The sequence below is a fragment of the Castor canadensis genome, chromosome 3, assembly GCF_047511655.1.
Source record: "Castor canadensis chromosome 3, mCasCan1.hap1v2, whole genome shotgun sequence".
Taxonomy (NCBI): Eukaryota; Metazoa; Chordata; class Mammalia; order Rodentia; family Castoridae; genus Castor; species Castor canadensis.
This window is the reverse complement of record NC_133388.1, coordinates 33902420-33929486: the sequence shown is the minus strand read 5'-3', so window position 1 is coordinate 33929486 and position 27067 is coordinate 33902420. Positions and strand designations below refer to the sequence as shown.

The 27067-nt window shown below is 46.5% G+C and overlaps 1 protein-coding gene across 4 annotated transcripts in view; it reads right to left on the bottom strand.

Moving 5' to 3' along the window:
• Dpf3 (double PHD fingers 3) overlaps positions 1-24160 on the bottom strand; it is a 258438-nt gene extending 234278 nt beyond the window's left edge. For all 4 annotated transcript variants that reach the window (XR_012446106.1, XR_012446105.1, XM_074067621.1 and 1 more), the window contains exon 1: positions 24106-24160. Coding sequence is in view for 2 of the 4 variants with exons in the window: in XM_074067621.1 (XP_073923722.1) it covers positions 24106-24137 (32 nt within the window). In the remaining 2 variants the exon portion in view is untranslated. The remainder of the gene's footprint in view (positions 1-24105) is intronic.
• Between the last annotated feature and the right edge of the window lie 2907 nt (positions 24161-27067).

The following is a 27067-nucleotide window of genomic DNA, read 5'->3' as shown; positions in this document are numbered from 1 at the left end:
GTGTGCATGTCTGCCCACATCTGTCTAGAGTGATCTGGCAAAAAAGCAAGTTGTTTTCGAAAGGAACTTACTTTGACATGCAATGAACCACCTACTTTGTGTCCAGCAGACTAAGGGATGTCTAAGACTAGCCAGGCACTAGTGGCTCACACCTGTAATCCTAGCTACTCAGAAGGCAGAGATCAGGAGGTTCAAAGCCAGCCCCGGGCAAATAGTGAGACCCTATCTCTAAAACACCCAACAAACACAAAAAAAGCGCTGGTGGAGAGGCTCAAGTGGTAGAGCACCTGCCTTGTAAGCATGAGTCCCTGAGTTTAAACCCCAGTGCTGCCAAAAATAAATAAATAAGACACCTTTCCTTCTCTCAAGCAGATGTAGTGGCCAACAGGGCACTGCTCCCTAGATGTCACCACTCTAAGTACATTAGGCAAGCACCTGGAGACCAGCAGAGAGGGTGGCTCCTTGGAGAAGGCTCAGGCCTAGAAGGGTGAAGAGACTGGAAGAGTTCATCAGGGGAGGAGATTCTGGCAGAGAGCATCACAGAATTCTATGGCCAGGAAGGATTCAAGTTCACAGTCCAGGGACAGGTGGCAGAATGGGAGGCTGAATGGTGGCATCAGGCTAGGGAGCTTGCTGTTCTCTCTGAGATTGTCCCCTCAACCCCCACTCCCTCACACACACACAGCTTTGCACCCCATACCCTCCCCAGAGTGCACTCCCAGAGGCCTCGGCACAAGTATTGCTGCTCCCCAGGTACCTGTGAAGGCCACTCCCTGCTGTGTGCAGGTATCTGCCACAGGGCAGCATCTCTGCACACACTCTTTAGGGGGCCACACCCACACTTGTGCCCCTTTCCTCCCTCCATTGTCCTCCTTAGCAGTCATACGATGTACCTGGCCATTGTTGCCAGTCTCCCCAGTGGCAGGGATTTTCCTTTACTAACTTCCATGGCCCCAGCACCTGTAGTGCTTGGCTCACAGGGAGAGCTCAATAAGTAACTGGTGAACGAATGAAGAAAAAGGGCCTGGAATGCTTCTGTGACCAAGGTGCTTTATTCTGTTCCTCCTGCAAGACTAAAGATTGATACACAGGAAAAATTGTGCTTCCAGCGCTCTACCCATCACCTGACACAGGGCTGTACAGAGTTGGCACTCAGTAAATAGCAGATGATGGATGAATGGATGAATGGATGGATGGGTGGAGGGGTGGGTGGATGGACCAATGGATTCCATAATTGATAGGTGCCATGAAAGGTATAATGAAACTGACTGCTGCTCACAGCTCTCCTGTGGAGAGAGATGGCCTGATGGGAGAGAAACACTGCAGGCTGGGAAGCTCCTGCCAGTGTTCCCATGAGCCAGCCTGTGAACCGAATAAAAGGCAAAAAGTTAGGGATGGAATCCAGAGACCTGGCCAAAGTGAAGTCAATAGGACTTGGGACAAGTGTGAGTGGGGACCAAGGAAGGGAGGAGCCAAGATGACAAGGAAGCCGAAGGAGAGCAGCTTTGAGGATGTAAGTTTGGGAGAGGACATCTAGGCAGTAGGACAGTCAGGAGGAGGGAGGAAGATTGGATGATGAGTGCTGGCTAAAGCCAGGGCAAATCGCTCATTCACTCAGCGTTTGCCAGTACAACGTCTAAGAGGTTTAAGAGCAAGGCAGGCTGCCCAAGATGGACCAGATCTGTGATCCCATGGAACTTAATTCCAAAAGGAAAGGCAGACAAAAGACAGGTGAACAAACAAATACAACCAGATAATTTCTGATACTGTATGCACTGTGAAGAAAATATAACAAGACCCTTCATTGCCTGTCCAGCCTCCTCTCTACCCCTGTGGGCTGACTGTGTTCTTACAGTTCCTTTTCAAACCCAAGTTCATTTGAATGAATAAACAACCTAAGCTCCATGCCTTGGCTCCACCTCTGCCTGCTATGGAGTCTCAGTTTTCTCTTCTATGAAAACCACTTTGCACACACCTGTAATCCCAGCAATCAAAAGGCTGAGGCAGGAGGATCTCAAGTTCAAGGCCAACCTGAGCTACATAGGGAGACCCTGTCTCAAAAAGAAAAACACTTCATTTCCTCATTTAAAAAGCAAGTTGGTACTCCCATCTTCCAAGGGTGTGAGGAAGATTCCATGGGTTAATGTGTATGGGGTCCACAGAGCAACTGAGCCAAGTAGAGGTGTTCAAGCAATGGCAGCCAGAAGTGGGATAGGGCTGGGGGCAGCTCAGTGGTAATGTGCGTGCTCAGCAGGTGCAAAGCCCTGGGTTCTTTCCTCAGCACCTCCACCCCCAAAATGGCTGCCGTGGACAGATAACATCATCTAGCATAGTGCACCCCCTCGCCCCTCACACACACACACACACACACACACACACACACACACACACACGGCACTGGTTACATGGTCATTAATATTGTCACTCTGTTCTGCTTCATGATTCATCCCTGGTTAGCACTGCACTCTTCCTTGGCTTATAAGACAATTTCCACTACTCAAAAGAGGCAGAGATCAGGAGGACCACAGTTCAAAGCCAGCCCAGGCAAATAATTCTAGAGGCCCTATCTTGAAAAACCCTTCACAAAAAAGGACTGGTGGAGTAGCTCAAGATGTAGGCCCTGAGTTCAAACCCCAGTGGCGCAAAAAAAAAAAAAAAAAAAAGTCAACTTCTATCTTATTGACTTGCAGTCTTCAATTTATATTACTATTACTGATTGATCCCCAATCAGAGAGACTTCTTCTGGAGAAACAGTAACTGTGCTCTCCGCTTCTTAGTGGCCTCCACAGTGGGAAACTCCACTTAAGAAGATGAAGTCCTGGGTGGTGGGCAGGGCTCTTCAGAAGGCAGACTCCCTCTCTTCAGCTCCCAAACTTCTGCCCATCAACCAAAGCCCCCAAGTCCAGCCTCTTTCTTGCTGGCCAGCAAAGCCAATTTCCTCCTTCCCTGAAATTCCAGGACCTTGGTGAACCAGCACTGTGTTATCCGCCTTGGAGCCTCTGGCCTTCCAGAGCAGGCAGCACACAGGAGGCCAACCTGTGGCCATCTCGTCTCCTCTGTGTCTCATGTTATAATCCAATCAGACTGTGAGCCCTTTGGGCTACACTAAGGATCTTTTACACAAAAAGAAGGCAAAGGCCTATGTGGCCAAATACTGGCATTTAAATCACACGGACTCTGACCAGCTTATTATAGTTCTGTCTCCTGTATCTGCATGCTGCAGATGGGTCAAGATCCTCTGAGCTGCATGAGGAAGATGCTCACATACAAGAAGGACTCAGAGCCCAGGTCCACTGCACTCTGTACTCGCTATGGGAGGCCCAAGGGCTACCACAGAACTTGCCGGGCCTCTGCTGTGTGTCCAGACAGGGAGACTACAGCAGTCTCTAAGGTATTTCCTAGCTCCACTACCTGGAGCACTAGCTCTTCCTAGAGCTGGGCTGTTGGGGACAGATGAGTCAAAGGTCTTTCTCCCTCTCTAGTCGACATCTGAGAGGGCAGATAGAAAGGTTCCCTATCCCCTCTGCCCCTTCTACTCTCAAGTATTTCATTCAACAGACATAAGAACAAGAGCATCCTTAGCTAGACATGGTGGCTCACGCCACCATGCCTCCTAGCCACTGGGAAGGCAGTGATCAGGAGGATTCCAGTTTGAGGGTGGCCAAGGGCAAGAGTTTATAACACCCTATCTCAAAAATACCCAACACAAAAAACGGCTGGCAGAGTGGCTCAGAGGGTAGAGTGCCTCCTTAGCCAGCATGAGGTCCTGAGTTCAAGCCCCACTGCAAAAGGAAAAGAAAAAGAAAAAGAAAGTTATAATAATAGTAATGGATCTTCCTGCATGCTCACTTTCCCTGATGTAACTCATAAACCCTCAAGAAGGCACTGATCTTTCTTAAAACATAAACACCATCTGGAAATTGTAAGTATTCAACAGTTTTTATCCTGTGTACTGGAAAAACAAGGAAAGAAGGGTAAAGTAGGATACGCTAAAATGACATAGTGTTTGCATAGCACCTACAAACATCTCCCACTTACTTTCAAGCATCTCTGTTTACTTAGGATACCTAAGACAATGTGAAGGCCATGTAAATAGTTGTTCTTGTGCACTTCAGAAAATGACAAGAAAAAAGAGTCCATATGCATTCAAAAAATGAAGTTTTTCTTCTTGAATATTTTCTATCTGCACTTGGTTGAATCCCTCGATGGAAAAGACAAGGGTGGGCTGTATTTGGAATTGGACACCTGGCTTTGAGGCCCTTCCACCCACCAACTCTGACACTTGTCACTGTCAATTAGGATAACAAGTAGCCAGGGCCCTGGTGTCCTCAACTGCACGATTGTGCAGACCAAAGGAGACCACTGAGCCTCCAAAGCACCTGGCACCCAAGAGTCCCCACACAGCAAACACTGCCATTTGCAGCTGGATGTGCAGGACTGGGAAGAACCAGGGACTCAAAGTGTTGAGCATAAGAATCAGATCAGAGTCAGGTGCTAGTGAATCACGCCTGTAATCCTAGCTACTCAGGAGGCAGAGATCAGGAAGATCCAGTTTTAAGCCAGCCCAGGCAAATAGTTTGCAAGACCCTATCTCGAAAATACCCAACATAAAAAAAGGGCTGATGGAATGACTCAAGTGGTAGAGCACCTGCATAGCAAAGCATGAGGCCCTGAGTTCAAACCTCAGTACCAAAAAGAAAAGAATCAGATTGCATAGCCTCCTCAGAGAGCTCTGGAGCAAAGGCCAGGAGTCTGGAGCAAAGGCCAGGAGTCTGCCTCTCCTTTGTCTCAGGTGTCCCTAACATAAGTGCCCTCAGATCATACTTGAAAACCCAAGGAAGAGCTGGAGCAGGCAGCAGGGACACCAGAGGGAGGCCAACTGCTCGACCCACAGCAGCCAGGACTTCCAAAGATGGGGAGGGGTGTCCCTTCACTTAAGCCACCAAGTGAGGCTGGGAGGACACGAGGAGGGACACCATTAAAAGGAGAGCCTGGAGCAGAAGACGTCTCTGTCTAACACTTCATCCTTTGTGCGTGTGTCTCACTTTTAACTCTACATTTAACCCAGAAACACCTCCCCGGAACTCACTTGGCCTGTCCTTCCCAGGCTCCATTGCTAAATCTCTCTGTAGCTGGGAGGGAATTTTTAGAATATGAACTGGATCATGTCACTGTCTAACATATACGCTGCCAGGGCTGCTTACTGCTTTTAGGAGAAAGTTCATAATTCTTAAAATGACCCATCAAGGCCCTGCATGTTCTGGCCTCTCCTGACCTCTCTTATGAGGTGATGAGCCAGGCTTCCCTCCTTCTCTAGTGCCCTAACCACATGGCCTTCCTCACATCCTTCAGCAGGCCACAGGATACCTGCACATATAATTTCCACTGCCTGGCATGAATTATTTCAAGGAAACTTTCCTTTAACATACCTGACCAAAACACTACCCCTACTACACTCTCTTATGTCTTCCTGGACTTTCCAACGTAACGTAGATCCCACTTTTCTGTATATATGTGTACGGTTGTATGATTCATGACTGTGTCCTCAAATGAACCATAAGATCCATGAAGACAAGGTCCACATTGGTTTTGTTTACTGTTGTACCCCTAGGACCACAGTAGCTGGTAAAGTGTGCATGCTCAATTAATATAGGATAAACACCAAGTATATTGTCTGGAGAGACATGGATGAAGAAAAGTGAGGTCCGAGCTGTTGAAAGTCATGACGCACGTGATGGGCCAGCGTGAGAAGGTGCACGCCCTCCTACACATGGGCAAGTGAAAGTCTTGATTGTCAGGATGGTCGTCACCGGACACCCCAAGATCTCATGCTCTCTTACATAAGAGCACCTCTCTGAGAGTGTCCCCAAAGGACAAAGAGAAAGTGGCTCACCTCTTGGGGACACAGGGAGCTGAAAAAGAGGGCCAGGAGAAAGAGAAAGAGAGGGAGGGCCAGCCTTCTCAATGCCTTTCCTTTTATCTCTGTGAAAATGCAGCTTTGTTCCTGGCTATCAGGGCTCCAAGAGAGGTAGGGGGGAGAAGGTCACAGAAAGCAATGATCCCCTGGCCTCTATCTGGAGCCGCAGACACAGGGAGCTCAGGTTATCTCTGAGCTTGGCTCTCTCCCTGAGGACATGTGGGGGGAAGGGCGGACGGGGAGATTTAGAACAGTCAATTCAGAAAACAGGGTGCCTCTCTGCTTGGTTATCAGACACATGCCCATTCAAGGGATGTAAAACAAGCTGAAGTTTAGATTCTCTGACCGAGCTATTGAATCCCATCAATTACACCACGTGGAAAAAACTTGGGACAGTTAAAAATAACATAGGGGTCTGGTGTTTGGAAGATCTGGAGTTTGGAATGCCAGCTTGTCAAGCACAGGGCCCTGCCTACCCGAAGTGTATTCTGGGAATTCTGTATACACACACACACACACCAGCCAGCACAGGAGGGTCAGGGAGGAGCAAGGTGCCACCCTGTGACCTGCTACCCTGGCAATGGCCAACCCGGGAGACCAACACTCCACCTGTGGTCTGAGGGACTTTCAAGCCCTTCTCTAGCTGTAGGACAGAAGGATGGAGTCACCCATGCAGCAGGAGGCAGCAATGCATGGGAGCTGGAGCCAGGAGCTCTGTGGGGGAGCACTGTCACTTCTCTGGGGGCTGTGTTTCAGGTCTGTGCCATGAAGGCATCTGTGAAGTTCTCATTCTTCCTCATAAGGACCTAATATCAGCACCAATTAAATCATATGTAATAATGGGCTCCAGGACAACACATCCTCTAGATAAATCCTCAAAGACTCTTCTAGAATGCTTGTTCTACTAGTAAAAAAAATTATCATTAATAATAATAATGCCAGGTTCTTATTACATTTCTAGAGCTTCTTTCTTCTACCAAAATTAGAATTTCTCCTACTTATCTCATTTTCCTTAAGACGCCAATATGGGGGGAAATATCAACTAATACATCTTTCCATTTTACAGATGGAAAACGAGGGTCACAACCAGGCACCGGTGGCTCATGCCTGTAATCCTAGCTACTGAGGAGGCAAAGATAAGGAGGATCGAAGTTCAAAGCCAGTCCCAGTCAAATAGTTCACAAGACCCTATCTCAAAAATACCCAACACAAAACAAGGATGGCAGAGTGGATCAAGTGGTAGAGTGCCTGCCTAGCAAGCACGAGGCCCTGAGTTCAAACCCCAGTACCACCCTCTCCCACCCCCCAAAAAAGAAAAAGAAAACTGAGTCACTGCAAACACCTGCCAATTCTAAGGGCTTTACATACATTAACTTATTTAATTCTTCCAACAACCCCATAAAGGCAGAAGCTATCCTTCCCACTTCACAGATGAGGAAATCAGGCAGAAGTTAGGACTCCTAACCAAGGTCATAAAGGTTGGATTTGAACCAGACTCTGGCTCCAGCTGCACCCAAGCCATAGGTCACACACTCCTGCTCCCTGGGATTGGGAGTCTGAACTCACAAAGACTGTGAGTCTCTGGAGACCCCCAAGGACTTGGGTACCACCAGGCTCTCCCTGAAAGCTAGCTGTTTTTAGCAGGAAGTGGCTGGCACACGGGGGGGTGGTTGGAGGTGGAAGGAAGATTGTGTGTCTCATCCTCTCTCTCACCTGAACCACAAAACTCAACCTTGGGCCACCAGCCTTGGAGCTTCAAAGGTCAACATCTACATGGTTGATTGTGTCTATATACTGTTTTGTTTTGTTTCATTTTGTTTTGTTTTGTTTTGTGGTACTGGGGTTTGAACTCAGGGACTACACCTTGAGCTACTCCACCAGCCCTTTTTTGGGTTTTTTGTTTGTTTGTTTGTTTGTTTGTTTTGTGTGTGTGTGTGTGTGTGTGTGTGTGTGTGTGTGTGTGTGTGTGTGTATGATGTGTTTTTTCAAGATAGGGTCTTCCAAACTATTTGCCCAGGCTGGCTTCAAACCATGATCCTCCTAATCTCTGCCTCCTGAGTAGCTAAGATTACAGGTGTGAGCCACCAGTGGCAGGCTGTATACTGTTTTATTCACACCATTTCTAGATTGTTGTTATTCTGAAGGAAAAGAATGGGATTGAAGCATAGAAGGGAAAGAAGTCATTTAGATCCAATGCAGATGGGCTTTCCCTGCAATTCTACCCTAAGATGCAAGTCCACCCTGATGGCTGGACAGCGCTGCCCCATAGACAGCAGGATTATGGTTCACACCAGTGCAGGCCCTGTGGCATATCCTCCTCCCCCTACTTCTCCGAAGGTGCCCTGGAAAGTATCCAGTACACATAACAAAGGACACCAGGGACCAGGACTCAGTTCAAGCCTGCTAGGATGGGAAGTGGCTGGAGTTGAACAACCTTCCTTGCTGCAGATCACAGAATCACAGCCCACTGAATTGTTCTTCCCTCAGCCCCTCTTTTAGGTCCTGAGGTGTCTGAGTTCTTCCCAGGAATTAACTGCCAAACCCAGGAGCACTCTGGCCCTAGATGCTCCCATGCAACCAGTCGAATCCTTTGCTGATCCCCCACAGCCTTGCTCCTTCCCACCTGACCTTCCCCTAGAAAAGCAGGGGTCCTCTACTGAGTCACAGGCTTGGTTCCCTTCCCCTCCATGTGTGAAGTCCCCAGCCTTACCCCTTCCAAGCCTGCCCAGTTCCCAATGTCCTGACTGCCAATCAGAGCCCCCCTCCTCCCTGAATCCTTCTCATCCCTGCCGCAGACTCTGCTTTCTCTCTTCTACTTCACAGTCCCTGTGTGGCCTGAAGCAATCATTTGGAGCAGTTATTTACCACAGAGGAGAACCCTGTTTCTTCTCTCACAGAAGTGCCCTCTGTTCTGTGTAAGTTTTGTCCTTTTCCTCCCTCCTCCCCAACTCCCATATCTATGAGAGCCTGTGGATCCTCCTTGGGAACAAAGCCAGAATACTCTTCCTTTCCTTCTGTGCCCCTTCAGGTGCTATCAAAGGAGGAAGACGCTAATGGGGAGCAGATGAAGGGGACAAGGGGTCAGAAGGAAACCTGGGCTGGAGGTACACACCTTGACATTAGCATTACGGGGATTACTTCTCTATCCAGGACTCAGAGAGCCTTAGGGAAGCTTAGCCCAGAGTTAAGAAATGAAATTAGAAACAGGACCACAGAGAAATAACAGGTCACCAGTAGGCTTTTTCTTCCTGGGGATTTGGAAAGCTACAGTGGAGCCCAGGGGAGAGATGTCAGGACATCAGGCTGCCCAAGGCTGTGGCTCTGGGTTTTAAAGAGTGGTCAACACTCTTCACGTGGTCCAGACCAGCTCATCCGGGGAGCAAAGGAGACAGGCACTCAGGGCAACCCTGGGCAATAATAGCAATTGCTCCATCCATCAGAGCTTCTGTGGCTCTGTATTACTCTGTAATGTGAATACACTCCGGACAGATAAGGGGTGAGAATGAATGATCGTCAGGAGAGGTACCAATACCATTGGGTCCTCTCTGTTCAACGGATCATAAAAGAACAAAACAAGAGTGCCATCACTCCGAGCTCTAGCTAGATCTCAGAAAGGTTCTGAAACCCAGGCTCACAAACCAGTCTTACCCTGGTAGGGATCTCCAGCCCCTGAGATGGCAAATGAGGTCCCCTTGTGTGCTCTGGGCCAGGGAAGTATGGGAGCTTTCCAAATTTCATAGAACATTATAGATCAGCGTTCATCCCAGCTACCCTGTGCACAACTGACCTAAAATTGAATGGTCCAAACCTGTTTCCCATCCCCCAGAGATGTGTGTAATTAGATAAAATGAGGACAGAATATGTATAAGTATCTCTTATACTGGGATGGCTTCCCAGAAAGGAAATGAGCACCGGGAACTGGACAGCACTGTGTGCACCCTCCGTACTGAAGAACTACGCACTGGAACTGGGGATCGCATATCTTCTAGAATAGGTGTTAGTGCAGTGTGACCTTTCTAAGTTGACAGACATTTTTACACATTCTGTTTCTATAGACCTACATTTTGTGCATTGTCAGCATTTTCTCTGGCTTTCCACATAGGAGAACTAGCAGACCAGGATCTGGACTAAAACTTGACTCTGAGAGTCCATCTCCTCCTCCTGTCTTCACCTGCCTCTGGACAAAGAGCTATGCCTTTCCAAAGTTGAATCTTCTTCCAAACTGCCCCCAACACAGAAAGATTGGAGGATGGCAGAGTGGCTCAAGTGATAGAGCACCTGCCTAGCCAGCATGAGGCCCTGAGTTCAAAGCCCAGTGCCACCAAGTAAATAAATAAATACTAAAAAAAAGTTCTCCAGTAAGGCTAAAGGAAATTTTAGGCACCATATGATTGATTCATCAGTACCTATTCACAAAGCCTAGGCTACTTCCCTAAAAGAAAGCAAACCAAGCCGGGCAAGGTATCTCAAGCCTGTAATCCTAGCTACTCAAGAGGCAGAAATCAGGAGGATCATGGTTCCAAGTCAGCCCAGGCAAATAGTTCAAGAGACCTTATCTTAAAAAAAAAAAAAAAAAAATCACCAAAAAGGACTAGTGGAATGGCTTAAAGTGTAGGCCCTGAGTTCAGACCCCAGTACCAGAAAGAAAAAGAAAACCAAAAACGGTTTGCTTTTACTTCCCAAGACCAAATGGGGAAAGCCAAGCCTTTTAGATCTACAAGATTGAAGTGGTCAAGACACAAGAGGCTGGGATGAGACATGTGGCCACATACGCATCACAGCTGCACCTCTTACCACAGGCAAGTCCAAACCTGCGCCTGCTTCCTGACACCTGAAATTGAAGACTTTTGGGAAGAAAGTCTACTGCCTTTCTCAGACTCCTACATTTAAGTCAGAGGATGAACAACATGTCAATTCTGTAAGCAAATTTAGGTGGGCAGAACAGTGTACCTGCCTGCTCTCTTCCCTCACTTACTAAACATCTGCTAAACTAAACGTCCTCGAGAAAGAAAGGCACAGGCAGCCTCTGTCCCTGCCTTTCACAGCCTTGCACTGTCACCAACCAGTCAAGTAATTCTGTGCATGCTCTACTGGAGGAGTGGCTACATGATAGAGTGCCTGCCTACCAAAGCCTAGCAAGTGTGCAGCCCTGAGTTCAAGCCCCAGTACCATCAAAAAAAAGAAAAAAGTACAAAAAAAAAAAAAAAAAAAAAAGGAGCATGCTCCATGCTCAGACTGTGGGACAAGGGCCAAAGTAACATCTGAGGGTCAGCAAGGACTACACAGGTCTCTTGAACTGTCCAGAGGGGAGAAGGCAGGTGTGTACCCAAAGCATCTAGGGCAGTCTGGAGTTGGAAGACAGCCTACAAGAACCACAAGCAGGTTGGTGAGACAATAGGAAGGGACTGCTGTGCAATGGATACAAAGATCCTTTCAGACTAACAAGGTCATCATCCCCATCTTTCCTGCTGAGGCTCTCACCCAGAAGAGATATCTGTAGGATATCCACAGATGAGCTCTTTGGGGACTGTGAACCCCACAAAAACATATGCAGAGATTTGCATCTAGATGCAATTGGTCCCCCTAGGGATATGATCAACGAACTTCATAAGATTCTCAGAGGGGAGAGGTTGGTGGTACTGGGGGCTTAAACTCAGGGCCTCACATTTGCTAGGTAAGCACTCTCACACTCTAATACTTTCGTCATTAGTTTGTTATTCAAGTATGGTCTCACACTTTTGCTGGAGTCAAACTCAGACCACAGTCATTCTACCTCTGCCTCCCAAGTAGCTGGGATTATGGGAGCCACCGCTCCCAGAAACTTTCATAAGGTTCTCAAGAGGGTCTGTCTCTGCCAAGGAAGGGTGAAGGAGAAATACCCCAAAAAACACTGAGTAGCCTGAACACCAGACTGAATGTAGAAGCCATGTTTTCCCCTCACTTGTCTCCTACATGAAGCTTAGTTCCTGACATAGATGGGTCATACAGATTTTCAGAACTGGCAGAGCTAAAGGGAGAAGAGCAGCACCCCAGTGTAAGGTTATAGGAAGAAGCACCTTCAATCAGACCGTGGTCTAGACTTTTAAACCCTCTATCCCAAGGACACAAGGAAGAATATCTTCCCGGCTTCCTGTTCCCAGAGCCAATACTGCAAATCAAAGTCCCTAAATGTGGATACAAGCCACCCAGGGCAATTCACTGCAGTGCCCAAATCAAGCTCAAACTTCATTTGGCAGTTGCCTAGCGACAGGTAACCCTGAAGACACATCACCAAACCAAGATGCCAAAAGTGTATCGGGTGGACCCATTGGCTCTAAAAACTAGGCCCCACATAAGCCTGTCTGCCAGATTTCTCTGAGCAAACTAGGCAGCCCAATGGAGGCCAGAGGGGTGCTGGGAAGCTGTGCTGATGACTGTGGGGGGAGGGGTGGGATGGGGAAGGGCTGGGTTGGGAGGTGGGAGGTGGGGTGGGGAGCGTGGTTGAGCATGAAATAGGGAACTGGGGACTGAAGGAGAAAGCCACTCACATAGAGAAAGTACTAGTTGCCTCTTCACTTCCTCTCTGAGATCAGACCAGCAATTATTCTCCCAAGTACAGATCCCAGTCATACCTAAAGACATACATGTGGCAGGAAGACTTGGCTAAACCTGAACCGAGCCCTACCTAAAAGCCAGCATCCTGCAGCAGCTCCAAGAACCCCACTGTGACAGGAATAGTGGTATACAGCTGTAGTCTCAGCTACTCAGGAGGCTGAGGCAGGAGGATCACTTGACCAAGGTTGAGACCAGCCTGGGCACTACAGTGACAGCCTATCTCTTATTGAAAAATAAAACAAAGTCAGGTGCTGGTGGCTTACAACTGTAATCCTAGCTACTCGGTCGGCAGAGGTCAAGAGTCACAGTTCAAAGCCAGCCTAGGCAAATAGATCAAGAGAGCCTATCTCAAAAATACCCAACACAAAAAAGGTTGGTGCAGTAAAAAGTCTGAAAAAAAAAAGGGGGGGGGGCTGGGAAAGTGGCTCAAGTGTAAAGCCCTGCCTAGCAAGCATGAGGCCCTGAGTTCAAACCCTAGTATCACCACCACCACCAAAAAAAAAAGTCATAAAAATAAAAACCATTAAATGATATAGGGCTGGACTGGGGAGAATGAGAGACCTCCAACTCAGAGTGAACCCCAGGAAGCAGTTTTTATCCAGTTCTCCAGGGCAGCCCACTCCCTTGGACACAAGAAAGCACAAAAGAGGCAAAGAGGCCAGCCACACTTTCTAAAACTCAGAATTTATTTTTGGTTTTTTAATGAAAAACTCAGAAACTCCTTCCACCAAGAGTCAAGTGAGACAGGGTTCCTAAGACAAAGTTTCCAATCCACACTACTACACAGGCCAACAGTGGGCAGGTGGGAAGCACTGAGGGAGGCTGACCTTTGGAATCCATCATCCCTTCTCTGGCAAGGTCCTAGGGGCAGGGAAAGGGGCAAATAAATATATCAGTCTGGAAGCAATGCAGGAAGAGCAAATGCGGAAGTCAAACAACAACAAATAAGGCGGATATAAATCCAGATAAAATATTAAAATCATTTAATGACTGCTGCTCCCTGAAGATTGGGAAAAATGAAGAGAGTTAATTAAAAGCAATCTCCATGCACTGCTGAGCCGGCCAACCCTGATAAATCAACAGCTGGGGCTGCTGTGGAGGGCAGATGAGGGGCTTCGGGAAGGAGGGGCTGGCCAGGAGAGGGGGCTCTGTGACAGAGACGGCTGTGACGGTGAATTGAACAATGACTTAAGTTTCACGTTCTATTAAATATTTTATGATCACTGAATACAGTTGTTCTTTGGAGAAGGAGAAAATGATCGGCTGAGTGAAGGAAGAGTGGGGAAGATAAGAATGCAGAGGTACTATTTGTTTGATTCCAAACATATTTGGGTATATGATGTGTGATATTGTCCCTAAATGCAGAGGCTTCTGTACTTTTTTTCTTTTGATCTGATCTGCAAAGGTAGATGAGGCTTTGTCTTCTAAAATCTCACTACAAAACCTTGGGCTATGTTTTGTTGTTGTGTTTGTTTGTTTGTTTAAGGGTCTGGGGAAAACAGCATCAATCAGGGAAAAGAATGGAGGGCAAGAGACAGAATGGAGATAAAACTTCAAAATTCCCATGGCTGATCCAAGCCAGACTTTTAACACCAAAGTAAAAGGTCAGCAAAAATAGTGAAAACTCTTTTCTTCTTTTCTTTCTTTCTTTACTTCCTTGTTTCCTCTTCTTTCTACAGTCAGATAAAGTTTTGTTTTTTTAAAAGAAAAGGGAAGGATGAAAGGAAGGGAGGGAGGGAGGGAGGGAAAGAAGAAAGGAAGAAAGGAAGGAAGGTAGAAATCTCAGAATTGTAGGCCCAATTTAAGTCCAAAAGACAGCAATTTTAGACATGTTAGAAGACTTGGCCCTTCTCTATTCTAAGGGAAACCCCAAGTCTTCCTTGATGAAAATATAATCAGGAGAAATGATTGGGGGGAAGTGGTTTTTCTCTTTCATAGAATTGGGATTGGAAGGGGAGTGTGTGCATGGGGAAACATAGGAATTATGCATTTGGATATGCATTTTAATTAGGTGGACAGAAGCAGCAGCCTGTTAATTTTTCTTGCTTGTTTCCACTTAGCATTCATCACAGGCAAAACCACCATAGAGCGCTCCCGCGATAATAGATGGTTCTGCATTGGCTAAGTCCTCAGGGAAAATAATTAGCAGGAGAGAATATATTCTCTCCACTCCCACTGCCCCATCCACCCCACCCTCCCTCAACTCCAGCAGCATACCACCTCCCCTCTCCCAATCCAACGGACCCCCAACTGACGGAGGTTTCCCTGGAAGAGGCTGAGGGGAGCAGTCAGTCCCTGGTTCACAAGCACTTACTATGCCCTACCAAAGAGCAAGGATCTAGAAGAAACAGACAGACCAAAGACCTTTCTGGAGATGGAAACTTTCTAGATGCAGGCAGCGAAGTCACTGTACTGCTTGGTTCTGATGGGGCAGGAAATCAGCATTAACCAGGACAAGGATGAGGGATATTTGAAAGCCCAAGTGGGTGAGACTGTTCTCACTGGGCTCATCTCTAAGATTTGTGGAGTCATGAGCTGAGGATCATGGGAATAGGGACGTGTTATTTTTTGCTTAATTTGCTTTTGTAAAATAAAGGATTGTTGTTGCTTTGCAGCAAGATTGAATCTGAAGCGTTTCCAAGGCTGGCAACTGTGAACTTGATAATTTGGAGGTCTAAACCCCACCAACATGCTCTCCATAGTCTACACTCCTATAAAGAATACTTTCCTCTGGCCGCCTATGTCAACAGCTTTGGTCACCAGCAGATCCAAGCTCCAGTTAACTGTCACCCCTTCTCTCTTCTCGGTTATCTTGGTGGAAGGGGAAGCCAGGAGCTGGCTGAGAACCCAAGCCCAAGCCCAACGTCCAGGAAAGCATACCCGGCTACCAGCTGATCTTCTACTCATGCTAATCTTGTGGGTGGACTCAGCTTAAACTGCCAGGGGAAATGAAATGAGGCCTCCCCTGAGCTATTTCAAACCCAGACAGTGGGAAAATCCCACTGAGATCCAGGGCTATTGACCCATAGCAGAATGAGTAAGGTTTGCATTTCCTGAGAAACAATGATTAGACATAAAGCCAGAAACATTTATTTTAGTTTTAGTCTGTTAAAATAATGCTTCATAGGTTAAGTATCTTTAAGATAATGTTTCATAGATTAGGTGTCATTGACCCTGCGAAAAGGCCATGTGAAACCTTTTAGTTCTCCCAGAAACACCTACACTTACTTGTAGTTTCTGCCTTCTGTAATGTTTTTCATGTTTATTATTTCATTTGAGCCCTTGGGGGCAGGGGGTAAACAGGGCTGGGGGAAGGGCAAGGGAGAAGAAAGAGGATGCTCCCCCCTCACTGTACAAATCCACAGGCCTCCCTCACTCACTCTTGACTCAAAGCTGTCCTGTCATCCCAGGTGTTCTCTCCCTCCCCCTGCTGCCAAGCAACACATCTCCATCTGGCTAGGGAACCTTCATTCCTAGTCTCACCAGGCAACTATCACCCCAACCCAAACCCCAAAACCCCCAAGGAACCCTCACCCTCATGGGGAGGTGGCACAGGGGTAAGGCAATCCTTGTAGATGGGGGATGGGAGAAGTGGGTTCCAGGTTCCCAGTATACTTACACACAGAGAGGAAAACATGCTATAGAGGGAGGAGTGAGAGGTTGAATTCTACAATGCTATTAGCAGTATTTTAAGTTTTATTAGGTGGGGGCCACCTGTACTATTGAGAAATGTAGCCCCTAAGTTTTAAAAAAGTCCAAAAATGAAGGGAACCTATACATCTACCTGAAAGAATTGAAAATGGGGACTCAAGGTACTCTTTGGACAAGTGTTCATAGCAGCTTTATTTGCAACAGGCAAAAGGTCCATTGACAGATAAATGGATAAGCAAAATATGGCCTATACGTACAATGGCCATAAAAAGGGCTTTTGGTTTGGTTTTCACAGTACTGGGCTTTGGAATCAGGGCCTGGAGCTTGCCAGGCACTGAGCACTAGACCACTTGAGTCACTCTGCCTGCCCCTGAATAAAGTTCTGATACATGCTACAACGTAGACAATCTTTGAAGACATTGTGCTAAGTGAAACAAGCCATTCACACAAGGACAAACACTGTAGGATTCCACTCCTAAGAAGTACTTGGAATAGGCAAATTCAAAGAGGCAGAGAGCAAAATGGTGCTTAACAGAGCACACAGGAAGCATAGGGAAGTATTTATTTGGTTGGTTAGTTTTGTTTTTGTTTGTTTGTTTTTCAGGGCTGGCTCATGCTGAGCACTCACTCTGCCACCTAGCTACAGCCCCAATCAAGGAAGTTACTGTTTAATGAGTATATACAAAGTTTCTACTTGGAATGATGGAAAAAGTTCTAGAAATGGATAGTAGTTGTACAACATTATAAGGGTATTTAATGCCACTGGAACTGCACATTTTAAAATGCTACATTTTGCTGAGCACCATTGTGGTTCACATCTGTAATCCTAGCTACTCAGATGGAGTTTGAAGCCAGCTCAGCAAATAGTTCCTGAGACCCTAGCTGGAAAAAACTCAATACAAAACAGGGCTGGTGTAGTGGCTCAAGTGGTAGAGCACATGCCTAAGAAGCCTAGCAAGTGTGAGGCACTGAGTTAAACCCTAGTACAGCCAAAAAAGTAAAATACTACATTTTATATTATGCATATCTTACTCTAACAAAAAATGAAGAGGCCTCTCTCTCCTGGAGGTTAGAGTGACTGTTTTGTTTTTTCTTTTTGGTTCAAGTCTCAAAGTTTACACACTGGCTTCTGTGCATTTGCTGGTGGATTTTGCAATCCCTTCTTCCTGCCTTAGGTTTGTATAAAACTGTCAGAGCCTGATAATGATCCCCTAGTGGAATCTGGGGTGCTCTGGGGGCATGTTGATAGAGCAGAGGCACTGCAGTCACAGTGCTGTCCTGTCTAGACACTGCTGATGCCCACATAGGTGCAGCCCAACTCCTGTATCTCCATTGAATGTGTCTTTCCTCAGCAGTAAGAGAGGCTGCACTACAGGAAGCTCAGTGAGACATCAGTACAAGTCCAGCCACACCTGCTCACTGAACAGGGTTCCTGCAGCCATGCAAATGGAAGGAAAATAAGCACTTTATTTCCACGTGAACTGGGAAGGTGCCATGGTAGAGGAGCAGGCCAGAGAGATTATAGCAAAATGAAATTCAGAGGATTGGCTGGAGGCTTGATTCCACTTCTCTCTCCAACTCCTCCCACCCCTGCCAATTTTTTTTCACTCTTTTTTTTTTTTTTTTTTTCAGTACAGGGGCTTGAACTCAGGGCCTACACCTTGAGCCACTCCACCAGCCCTTTCTTGTGATGGGTTTTTTCAACATAGGGTCTCTTGAATTATTTGCCCAGGCTGGCTTCAAACCATGATCCTCCTGATCTCTGCCTCCTGAGTAACTAGGATTATAGGCATGAGCCACTGGTGCCCAGCAAAAAGAAAAAAAAAAAAACACTTTTTTTTAAAGGAAGAAAAAGACAGGACTGAGATTATGGCTTAAGTCAAGTAGTAGAGCACTTGCCTAGCAAACATGAGTTCAAATCCCAGTACTAAAAAAAAAAAAGAAAAGAAAAAGAAAAATGTCCTCAGTGATTCCAGTATTTTTTACAATAAAAACATTACCTGGTCTTCTAGCTCCCCTCTCCTCAGCCTATGGTTGCAGTGCTAATGAGAAAAAAGGCACTGAAGAAGAAGAATCAGAGAAAAGCCCACATTCTAAACAGCCCACAACCTGGTCCTCAGCCTTAGGCCCTGAGAACTTCCATCCAGGTTAGAACTCCAAGTGGGAGCACCATGTGGCAATTTTCTAGCCTTAACACTGTGCTTGCGTGCTACACTTTAAAAACAAGAATAAATCAGAACTCTAGCTGCCAACTGTCCTGCCTGTCTTAATTGACCACAGTAAGAGCCAGGAAATTTTTGACTTTGAAGGGAATTTTGATAATCAAGATACATCCTCCTCATTTTAAAGACAAGGAATGCAAAGTCCAGAGAAGTTACACGTCTAAGATCACAGAACTAGATGGGAGAGGGCTAAGAGCAGAGATCAAGTTCTGGACTCCTCTCCCTGATCCTCTTCCCCTCTATTACCTTGAAGTCACCAAAGCTTCAAAAGACCAGAGAAAAATATTTCTCTGGTGAGAAATGCACATGGAAGAGAGATAGTTTGAGACAGGGCCAATGTCCATGGCAGGTAAAAGTTTAAGGACAGGAAAAACTTTTTGATAGGGAGTTTCAACTGCAGATAACACAAACAGCAGATTTTCAAGATGAATATAACAAAAAAGAAAAAAAATCATCATTTCACAGCAACTTGAGATGACCACAACCCAGGATGCAGGGGGAAAGAGAGGTGTGAAAGGAGGATTAGACATGTGCCATTATTGTTCCCCAGGCTCAGAACTGAGGCCTGGGTGGAAGAGGCCTCAATACAGGCTATTTGAACCCCACTATTAAGGGCTCTGAGCATAATCTCCTCACCCTTCCCAGCTTCCACAGAGCCCCTGAATCTTAGCCTCCCCAGCGTCCCTTGCTTAGCCCACCAACAACAACCCCCGCCCCCAACACACCTTACTACTATTCACAAACACACAACCTAGAAATTCTCCACACTCTGGGTCTTTTCCCACCTCCCTACCCCACCAACACCTCCAAACCACTGCTTTTAAAACTCTAATGCAAATCACAGGCTTCAAAACCTTCCCTTGGTGACAGTTTTACGACACTAGCTCCATTCATCCACATGGTTTGACAAACTGTGAAACCCCAATAACTGGACCAATAAGAAAAACAAATGAGAAAAACGCAACACCTCATCTCTTCTCCACTCACACAACTAGAAAACTTTGGAATTTGCAATGGGTCATAATATCAGTGTCTTTCAGTTAAACAATCATCTTTTCATAGTTCCAGACCACACATTGGTTTTATCCACTCATCCATCCTCTCTCCCTCCCCACCTCCAGGCCACTCTTTATCTTTCCTTGTTAAATACCTCCACATTTAAAGATTATTTAAAACTAGGGTCATGCTTATATAAGACTCCTGATGGAAAATCGCAGCTGGGTAAAAAATATTTCAGTGGTTGTGGGATTTTTTTGGCCAGAGGTTTGCCACATTTGGCTACATTTCTGTCTTCTAGTGACTTTCAAAACACTCAAAAACCACAAAAGTTACTTTGCAGAGGTTGGGATAATAAACAGGCCTCCATTCTGGTAACTTTTTGCAACCCATCCCCCACCAGTACTATGCTCAGCATGGCTGCACTTTGTAAAAATGAAACATGGGCCTCAGTTTCCATTCTTTTTCTGGTGTATTCTGAAAACAAAACATTGCGGAATGTAGCATTTTGTTTTTTGCATTGATCTGAGCAGACAGCTCTGAAACAGATATTATGGTTTTTCTCAGAAGCATCCAAATTCCAGCTACCTGCATGATTCCAGAAAATTAGAGGAAAATGAGAAATCTCCAAATAGGGCTGGCAGACTGGCTCAAGGTGAAGGCCCTGAGTTCAACCCCCAGTACCTCAACAGTTTTGCTGTTGTTTGTTTGTTTGTTTGTTGTTTTGGTGGTACTGGAGTTTTAACTAAGGGCTTTGTGTTGCTAGGCAGGGCTCCACCACTTGAGCCACACCTCCAGCCCTCACAAGAATGTTTTGATATAATTACAAATATGTATGTTCTTCGTTATAAGCATGACCAAATACTTTGTTTCATTCTTTATAAATAAGTAATTAACTTAAGGTAAAACTAATTGATTTAGATGGGCTAATTAAATAATAACAGTTATTCTTGTCTAACCAGACAGTTATAATAATAGATACATCTGTGCATAATCAAATCTGGCAGAAGGTGGCAGACATTCCCAGCTAAAGCATACAAACCAGAGTTCTGATAACTTACTCAAAAAGTAAGTTGTTTAAAGTGATGTTTGAAGATTTGGGGGAAAGTAGTTTACCTAAAACTAGAATATTAAGATCAGAACTTCGCTAGGGGGCATGGCTCAAATGGTAGAGTGCCTGCCTAGCAAGCAAAAGGCCCTGAGTTCAACCCCTAGTACTACAAAGGGGGGAGGGGGGAGGGGAGAGAGAGAGAGAGAGAGAGAGAGAGAGAGAGAGGAAAAGCATTATATTTCCTAAGTATACAGAAATCAACCAAAATACAAAATATGACTTACACAGACCCTTAGCAAATATGTATTTATTCGACTTACCTACATGTATTCACTTCCCTATATGGCCCTAATTTGCTTGTGTATGTAAAAATGAAGGGGACTCACATATCTTCACTCAGATAACCTAGCTGCTAAATTAAATAATGTGTTAATACACATTTACACATCATACATGTTCATCGGTGCTTTTAAATTCTATTTGTCCAGATGTGACTGCTTGGTTGTGGGGCCACCTGCCGAGTCCCCTTTGTGATCTGATCAGTCCAGGCAGCTCCTGTTTCTGCCTCTAACACCCTGTTGGGCAGTAATAAGATGTTAAAGGCAACAACAGAGAGAGAAACCAGGCTGTCAGCTTCAGAGAGGAAGGGGTGAAGGGGACAAACAAGGAGGAAAAAGAGAGATGAGGGGAGATCAAAGAACCAGGAAGAAAGCCAAACTGCTAAGAAAGGGTGTGTGGCTCAGGAGCTTGGGCCTAAGAAGACCCCAGAGCAAAGAGATTCAAATTGTGGCAAGCAGTCTCCCCAGCTAATTGAATTATCAGATGTCCCATATGGAATAAGCTAGCACAATGAAATGGAGCCCCAAGTCAGAGACGGTAGAGCCCTACCTACATAGGTGTTGCTTGTTTCTCCCTAGCACAGTAAGTACTTTATCCCCCAATTCTAGGGTAAACCTTTGCGTGACCAGTTTCTGTAGGGGGCGTCAGTGATATTGACTTTTTTTTTTTTAAAGGAGGGGAGAAAGAGACTCCAAAACGCACACAGAGCAAATGCTAATGTCGCTGCACTCCGATTCATTGTCAGGAGGGCCCCAGGAAGATAAAAACAGAGCTCTCCAAACCACTCTCCCCGCGCCCCCTCCTCCAGGCACCACCATCCAGCTTGATGTGTCTCTGCGCTTTGTTCTAATTTATTCCATGCATAATTTATTCACGTGTGTTTTGTTTCCTGATCAGTAACTTCTAAAAACAAATTAAATATATTAAGATGTTTTATTAAACAAGTTTTTTTTTTCCAAAAATAAAGGTAGGTAGTGTGGGCTCCCAATAACAACGTGCGTTTTCCTCCGTACGGAGTTTAAAATCCCCGTCCAGGGCGCAGAAACCTTGGCTGATGTGGGTATTGTTTACCCGTACCGCCTGGGAAAGAGGTTGAGATGAGAAAGAGGGCGGCAAATTATAAATGACCACCCAACTCCCGCCTAGAAAAAGCAGGCCGGGACTTGTGTGTGTGCCAATCCAGAATTACAAATATATGCATTGCAACTGTCTCTAATTATACAGAGTACAAGTATAATTCATAACTAATTCCACTAACCAGCCGGGATTTGGCTACCTTCTTCCTGCTTCTCTGTCCCTTCCCCCACCCTCCTCAACACGCACCCTTTGGTGTCAAAAAAGAAAGAGAAAAAAAAAGTGGAACCAGCAAGGGAACCAGCAGGGGAACCCTGGCGCGTAGAGATACTGCGTTCGTCCGTGCGTAAGCCAGCAACCCGGGCAGCAAGGGTAGGACTTTCCCAAAAGGAACCCCGGCGCACATGTGAAATACATGTCTTCTAACTTGAGTTTACCAGGTGACCTTAGCCAGGCTCCGAGATTTCGGCTGGAAAGGGGGAACTGCAAATCTGCTGTGGATTCGGTAGAAACAGCATCAGCGGTGTGGCAGCGCGAGCGACCCGGAGCAAGGATGAGGCGAAGTTACGCCCATTTATTCTGCCATAAAACATTTTCTTTCTTGGGTGAAAAGCTGTGGCGTTCAAGTGCAGTGTATCTGCGTTTTAGAGCGAGAAGTGAAGCCAGGAGCTCCTCTCTGATCAGTCTCAGCTTCCAACGTCCTCTTAACTGCGATGTATATACATAAACTCCGAGACCTGGGACATTCTACCCCGTTCCCTATTGCAGATAGCAGATATGCTGGTGCAAAAACGTTGGATTCTCCCTGAGTGTCTCTTTGCGTTAGGAATTCTCCCTGCAGCTCCTCAGTGCGATCCTGGTTTTCGGATTCCGGAGGAGCCCGGGGTTAGTTAGGACGCGGATGCACAGAGTTAAAAGAGCCAGGGTGGACAACGCCACACACCGCGAAGAATTCGTCACGATACACCCATCCGCACCTCCCCCTCCCAGAAGCTTTCATCCCGCGGGGGAAGTCCTGGTCCAACAGGCGCTGACCCGGAGCCCACGTCGCGCGGCTATACACAGGGAGCCACCTTCCGCCAACATACCCGCCAATAGCACCCCTTTTAGAGCAACACTAGTTTTCCGAGACCACCCCCCGCTCCGCGATCGCCAGCGGACTTGGCGGCTTAACAGTTCCACCGACTGGAAGGAAGGAAGGAAGCCAGGATAAAAAGGAGGAGGAAGGAAGACAGGCAGGAATTGACTGTCGGACTCGGCGACTGGCCCCCGCGAGTCCTCGCCCAGCCCGACCCCCTCTGTCCGGGATCTGGGCGTCCGCTCAAAGTCTCCCCGAGGCGGCCAGAGGCACCTGCCTCTAGCTCTTGCAGAGAGCAGACGCTGCCCGCTCGGACTGGGAGCCCCAAACCGCCTCTGTACCCGCCTCGGCTTTTCACCCAGAGCAGGAGAGAACACCATTCCTAAGACCTGCAGCTTCCCTGCCTCCAAATCAACCTCAAGTTAACCCGAGTCGTTAATTTACTATAGCCAGTCCGCCCACAAATACGCAGACACACCGGCGACCGCCCGGAGCTCTTTCATGATCCCGGGCTGCCAGGGTAGAAAAGCCCGGGGCAACCACCTGGGCTCCAGGGCTCTGGGCTCCAGGGCTCGCGGGACCCGCTGCTCCCCCCGCGGTCCTCCCAACTCCGGAAGGTTTGCACAAACTCCCTGCGAAAGATCGGAAGGCAGAGAGCGCCCTGCAAACTCCGGAGCCGCAGCGGTCTTTCCGCTCGCCCGGGCGGACTAACAGCGGGGCAGGGGCCTCCGGCTCCGGAGCGCTAGGCTCAACCAAGTGCACCGAGGTGGCCCCCAGCCCGGCGCTCGGTCCCCGGCTCGGCTGTCCCCTGCGCGGCACTCGCCGTCCGGCGAGGCAAGGGACTCCGGGGATCGTGCAGTCCCCAAGCTACCCACGACCTTCCAAGATGTAGAGCGCTGGAGCGCCTTACTCACCTACTATACCCACCCCCCGACTCGGTCCTCCAATTAAGCAGAACACAAATGTAATAATTTTCTTTTTGTTAATTGCATCTCCTGACGTATCTGCGCGCTGGGAGGGAAAAAAAAGATGAAGAAGTAAGAGCAGAAAGAAAAGAGAGAAGCCCTGCCGCAGCTGGAGGCGCCTGCAAGCGCCGTGCATTGGCAGCGCTCTGCACGCAGAAGGCGCCTTTTTTTTCATATTGAAACCACGCGGAATATGTACATTTTTTAGTCTTACTTACGCTTTCAGGGGGTTGTGAATGACAGTCGCCATTTTGCTACAATGTAACAGAATATTGTCTGTCTCAGAGTTCTAAAGGTTCGCTCAGGGGAAGCGGCGGGCCAATCAGAGCACGGGATACCGGCCCGCCGACCAATCGGCGCGGCTGGTCGCCATGTGGGCGGGGCCTACGCGGTGGTAGTTATTAGGGGAGCTGTCAAAGCCCAGAGGTCACTCCCTTTTGTAGAGCCCGAGAGCTAGCAGGTCTTAAAGGGGCAGTACCACGCTAGCAGCTCCTTTTCCGATTGGGGCAAGGGGAGACACACGGGATAGTAATCTACCTTGGTTTGAGCCTCTACTTTTCTAAATAACTGCAGAGAGTTTGCGCTCCCGGGCAGAAATCTTTACATATTAACAAATCATTGAATCCCATTCATTAGCTTTTGGCTTTGCCTATCACCGTTTTTAAACTCCTCCCCCCGCAGGGTAAATCCCCGGGTTACAGTGCAAAAGTTGGAAGGCTCCAAGAAATTGTTACTTGTGCCCTGCGGTTTGCTCTAGGTTCTGCGGCTCTATTAATATTCTTGTTCCCGAAGTGTTTTCTTTATCCCCGCCACCTTCCTCTCTGGGTTTCTTGGAACAGCTGCCACTGTTCCTGGAGACTCCAGGACATCTACTCTTCTCCCCCAGGAATGTCTCAATGTCAGGCTCGTTCCCTCCTGCAGCCAGGGCTTTCATTACGTAATTCACGGTGGTACTCTGCGCGGACCCACCACTACCACCAATTCTGTTCCCACCCTCAGCAGAAACTTCCGAAATGATCAGACGCTGGAGAGCTGGGAGGGACCTGGCGCTTGACCTATAGGCTTGACAGGTAGGAAATATTTAAGGGGACTTTTGGAAACTGCTCTCGGCTACTACAAAAGCGAGTAACTAGGCAGAAGTTGTAGAGCCTGGACTGGGTGTTGCCAGAGTCCCTTCGGGGAGTGGCACTAGCGATTCTGGCGCCACCTTTCACTACTTAGATAGACGATGAAAAGAATTTGATAGTGAATAATCCGATGTGACTGAGGCATCCAAAGAGTCTGTGTCTGTTTCAAAATTGTGTGAACTCTTCACTGGCGAATCCTTGACAAAATTGGGAGGCTTCTGAGAAGTCAAGCTTCCAGGGGGCACCGGGAAGCTCTGGGCGGATGAAATCACACTAAATCACGAAAAGGGCAGAGGCCTCATAAGCATATAGAAGTCTGGCTATTCTCCCAAAGCTGTTTAATCAGGTCAAATCGCTTAGATCGTGGGGGAGGTGTCAGAGGAGGAAAAGACGCCAAATTGCCAGTTCTTCAAGGATCCTTCTTTTCACTTTTGCATCTCTCAAGGCAATGAATAAAGTAAAATAAAATTTTAAAACATTCCGGAAACTTCAGAGTTCAACTTCATACACTATTAAAGTTACAGATTAGCAGAACAAGGCTGACTCAGTGTGTTTGCCACAGATTTGACTTTTTTAACCCTTTCTCTCTACTTATTAGCAGACTCAAGTTGTATGGATGTCTTTGTATACTGTATAGCATCTTGTCAACATTACAGTCTGAAAAAGTTATCTCCTTTTCTAAATTTAAAGTTTGAAACTATTCCAGGAATGGGAGGGAGAATGGGGATAAAGGAGAATGATGGAGGGGGTGAATTCAGCTATGATATATTGAAAGAACTTTTGTAAATGTCACAGTGTACCCAAACAACAATAATATGATAATAAACATTTTTTAATAAATAAATTAGCTGGTGGAATGGCTCAAGTGATATCGTGCCTGCCTAGAAAGCATAAGGCCCTGAGTTCAAAACCCCAGTGCCTCCAAAAAAATAACAATAAAGTTTAAAAAATTAAGTTAAAGTTGAAAGGAACCCTTCCTTATTAATTTATCAAGGGGATGGTACAAAAGTAGGTACTTTGCCTGGGATAAGCCTGACATCACTAAAGAAACAAGAAGTATGAGTCTGAGGCATAGCTAGAATTCCCAGCAACCTCTATCAAAGGCACAGCAATTCAAATTAAAGGACAACATATTTTAACATATACAGCCTGCAAAAGTAGGAAAATGTCGATGCTGCCCTGAACAAGGTTTGCAATTTAAAAGAAGAGACAAATTTAGATTACATATTAAAGAAAAAGTACATGTGCCTGTCTTTTATTAGATTAAGGCCCTGATGCAGAGAAAGAGGAGAGAGGGGAAAAAAATGGCAAATCAGATCTTTACTTTGAGAAATTTTAATGCAAAACTTAAACATAACTTACATTTAATAATGACTGAATTTGGGACTGGAGGAGGTGGGTTTAAGTGGTAGAGCCCTTGCTTTGCAAGCAGGAAACCCTGATTTCAAACCCCAGTCCCATTCAAAAGAAAAAAAAACTGACTGAACTGAAAACAATGAGTTAAAGATAGCAAATATTTTGTGGTTTTGGTAGTTAGAGTTTGAACTCAGGGCCTCACACTTGCTAGGCAGGCGCTCTACAACTTGAGCCACCACCAGTCCAAAAGAGGATGTTTTTGGTTTTGTTTTTTGTTTGTTTTTTGGATGGGACTGGAGTTTGAACTCAGGGCTTCACACTTGCAAAGCAGGTGCTCTACCACTTGAGCCACATCTGTAGTCCAAAGATAGTAAATTTTTTAAAGCTAGAATCGCCTTGCTTTTTGTAACCTGATGGAATGTCATTTTAACTATCAATAACATGACTTTTAAATTCACCTTTTATCAATTCTAAGACATGAAGGAATTGTTATTTTAACTTTCCTTTTTAGGTCATAGATCATTGAAAGATTTTGTTGTTGTTTTGTTTTTGGTGAGACTGGGTTTTGAACTCTAGGCTTCATGCTTCGCAAAGCAGGTGTTCTACCACTGAAGCCACACCTCCAGTCCATTTTGCCCTGGTTATTTTGGAAATGAGGTTTCACAACTATTTGCCCAGGCTGGCCTCCAACGTCCAT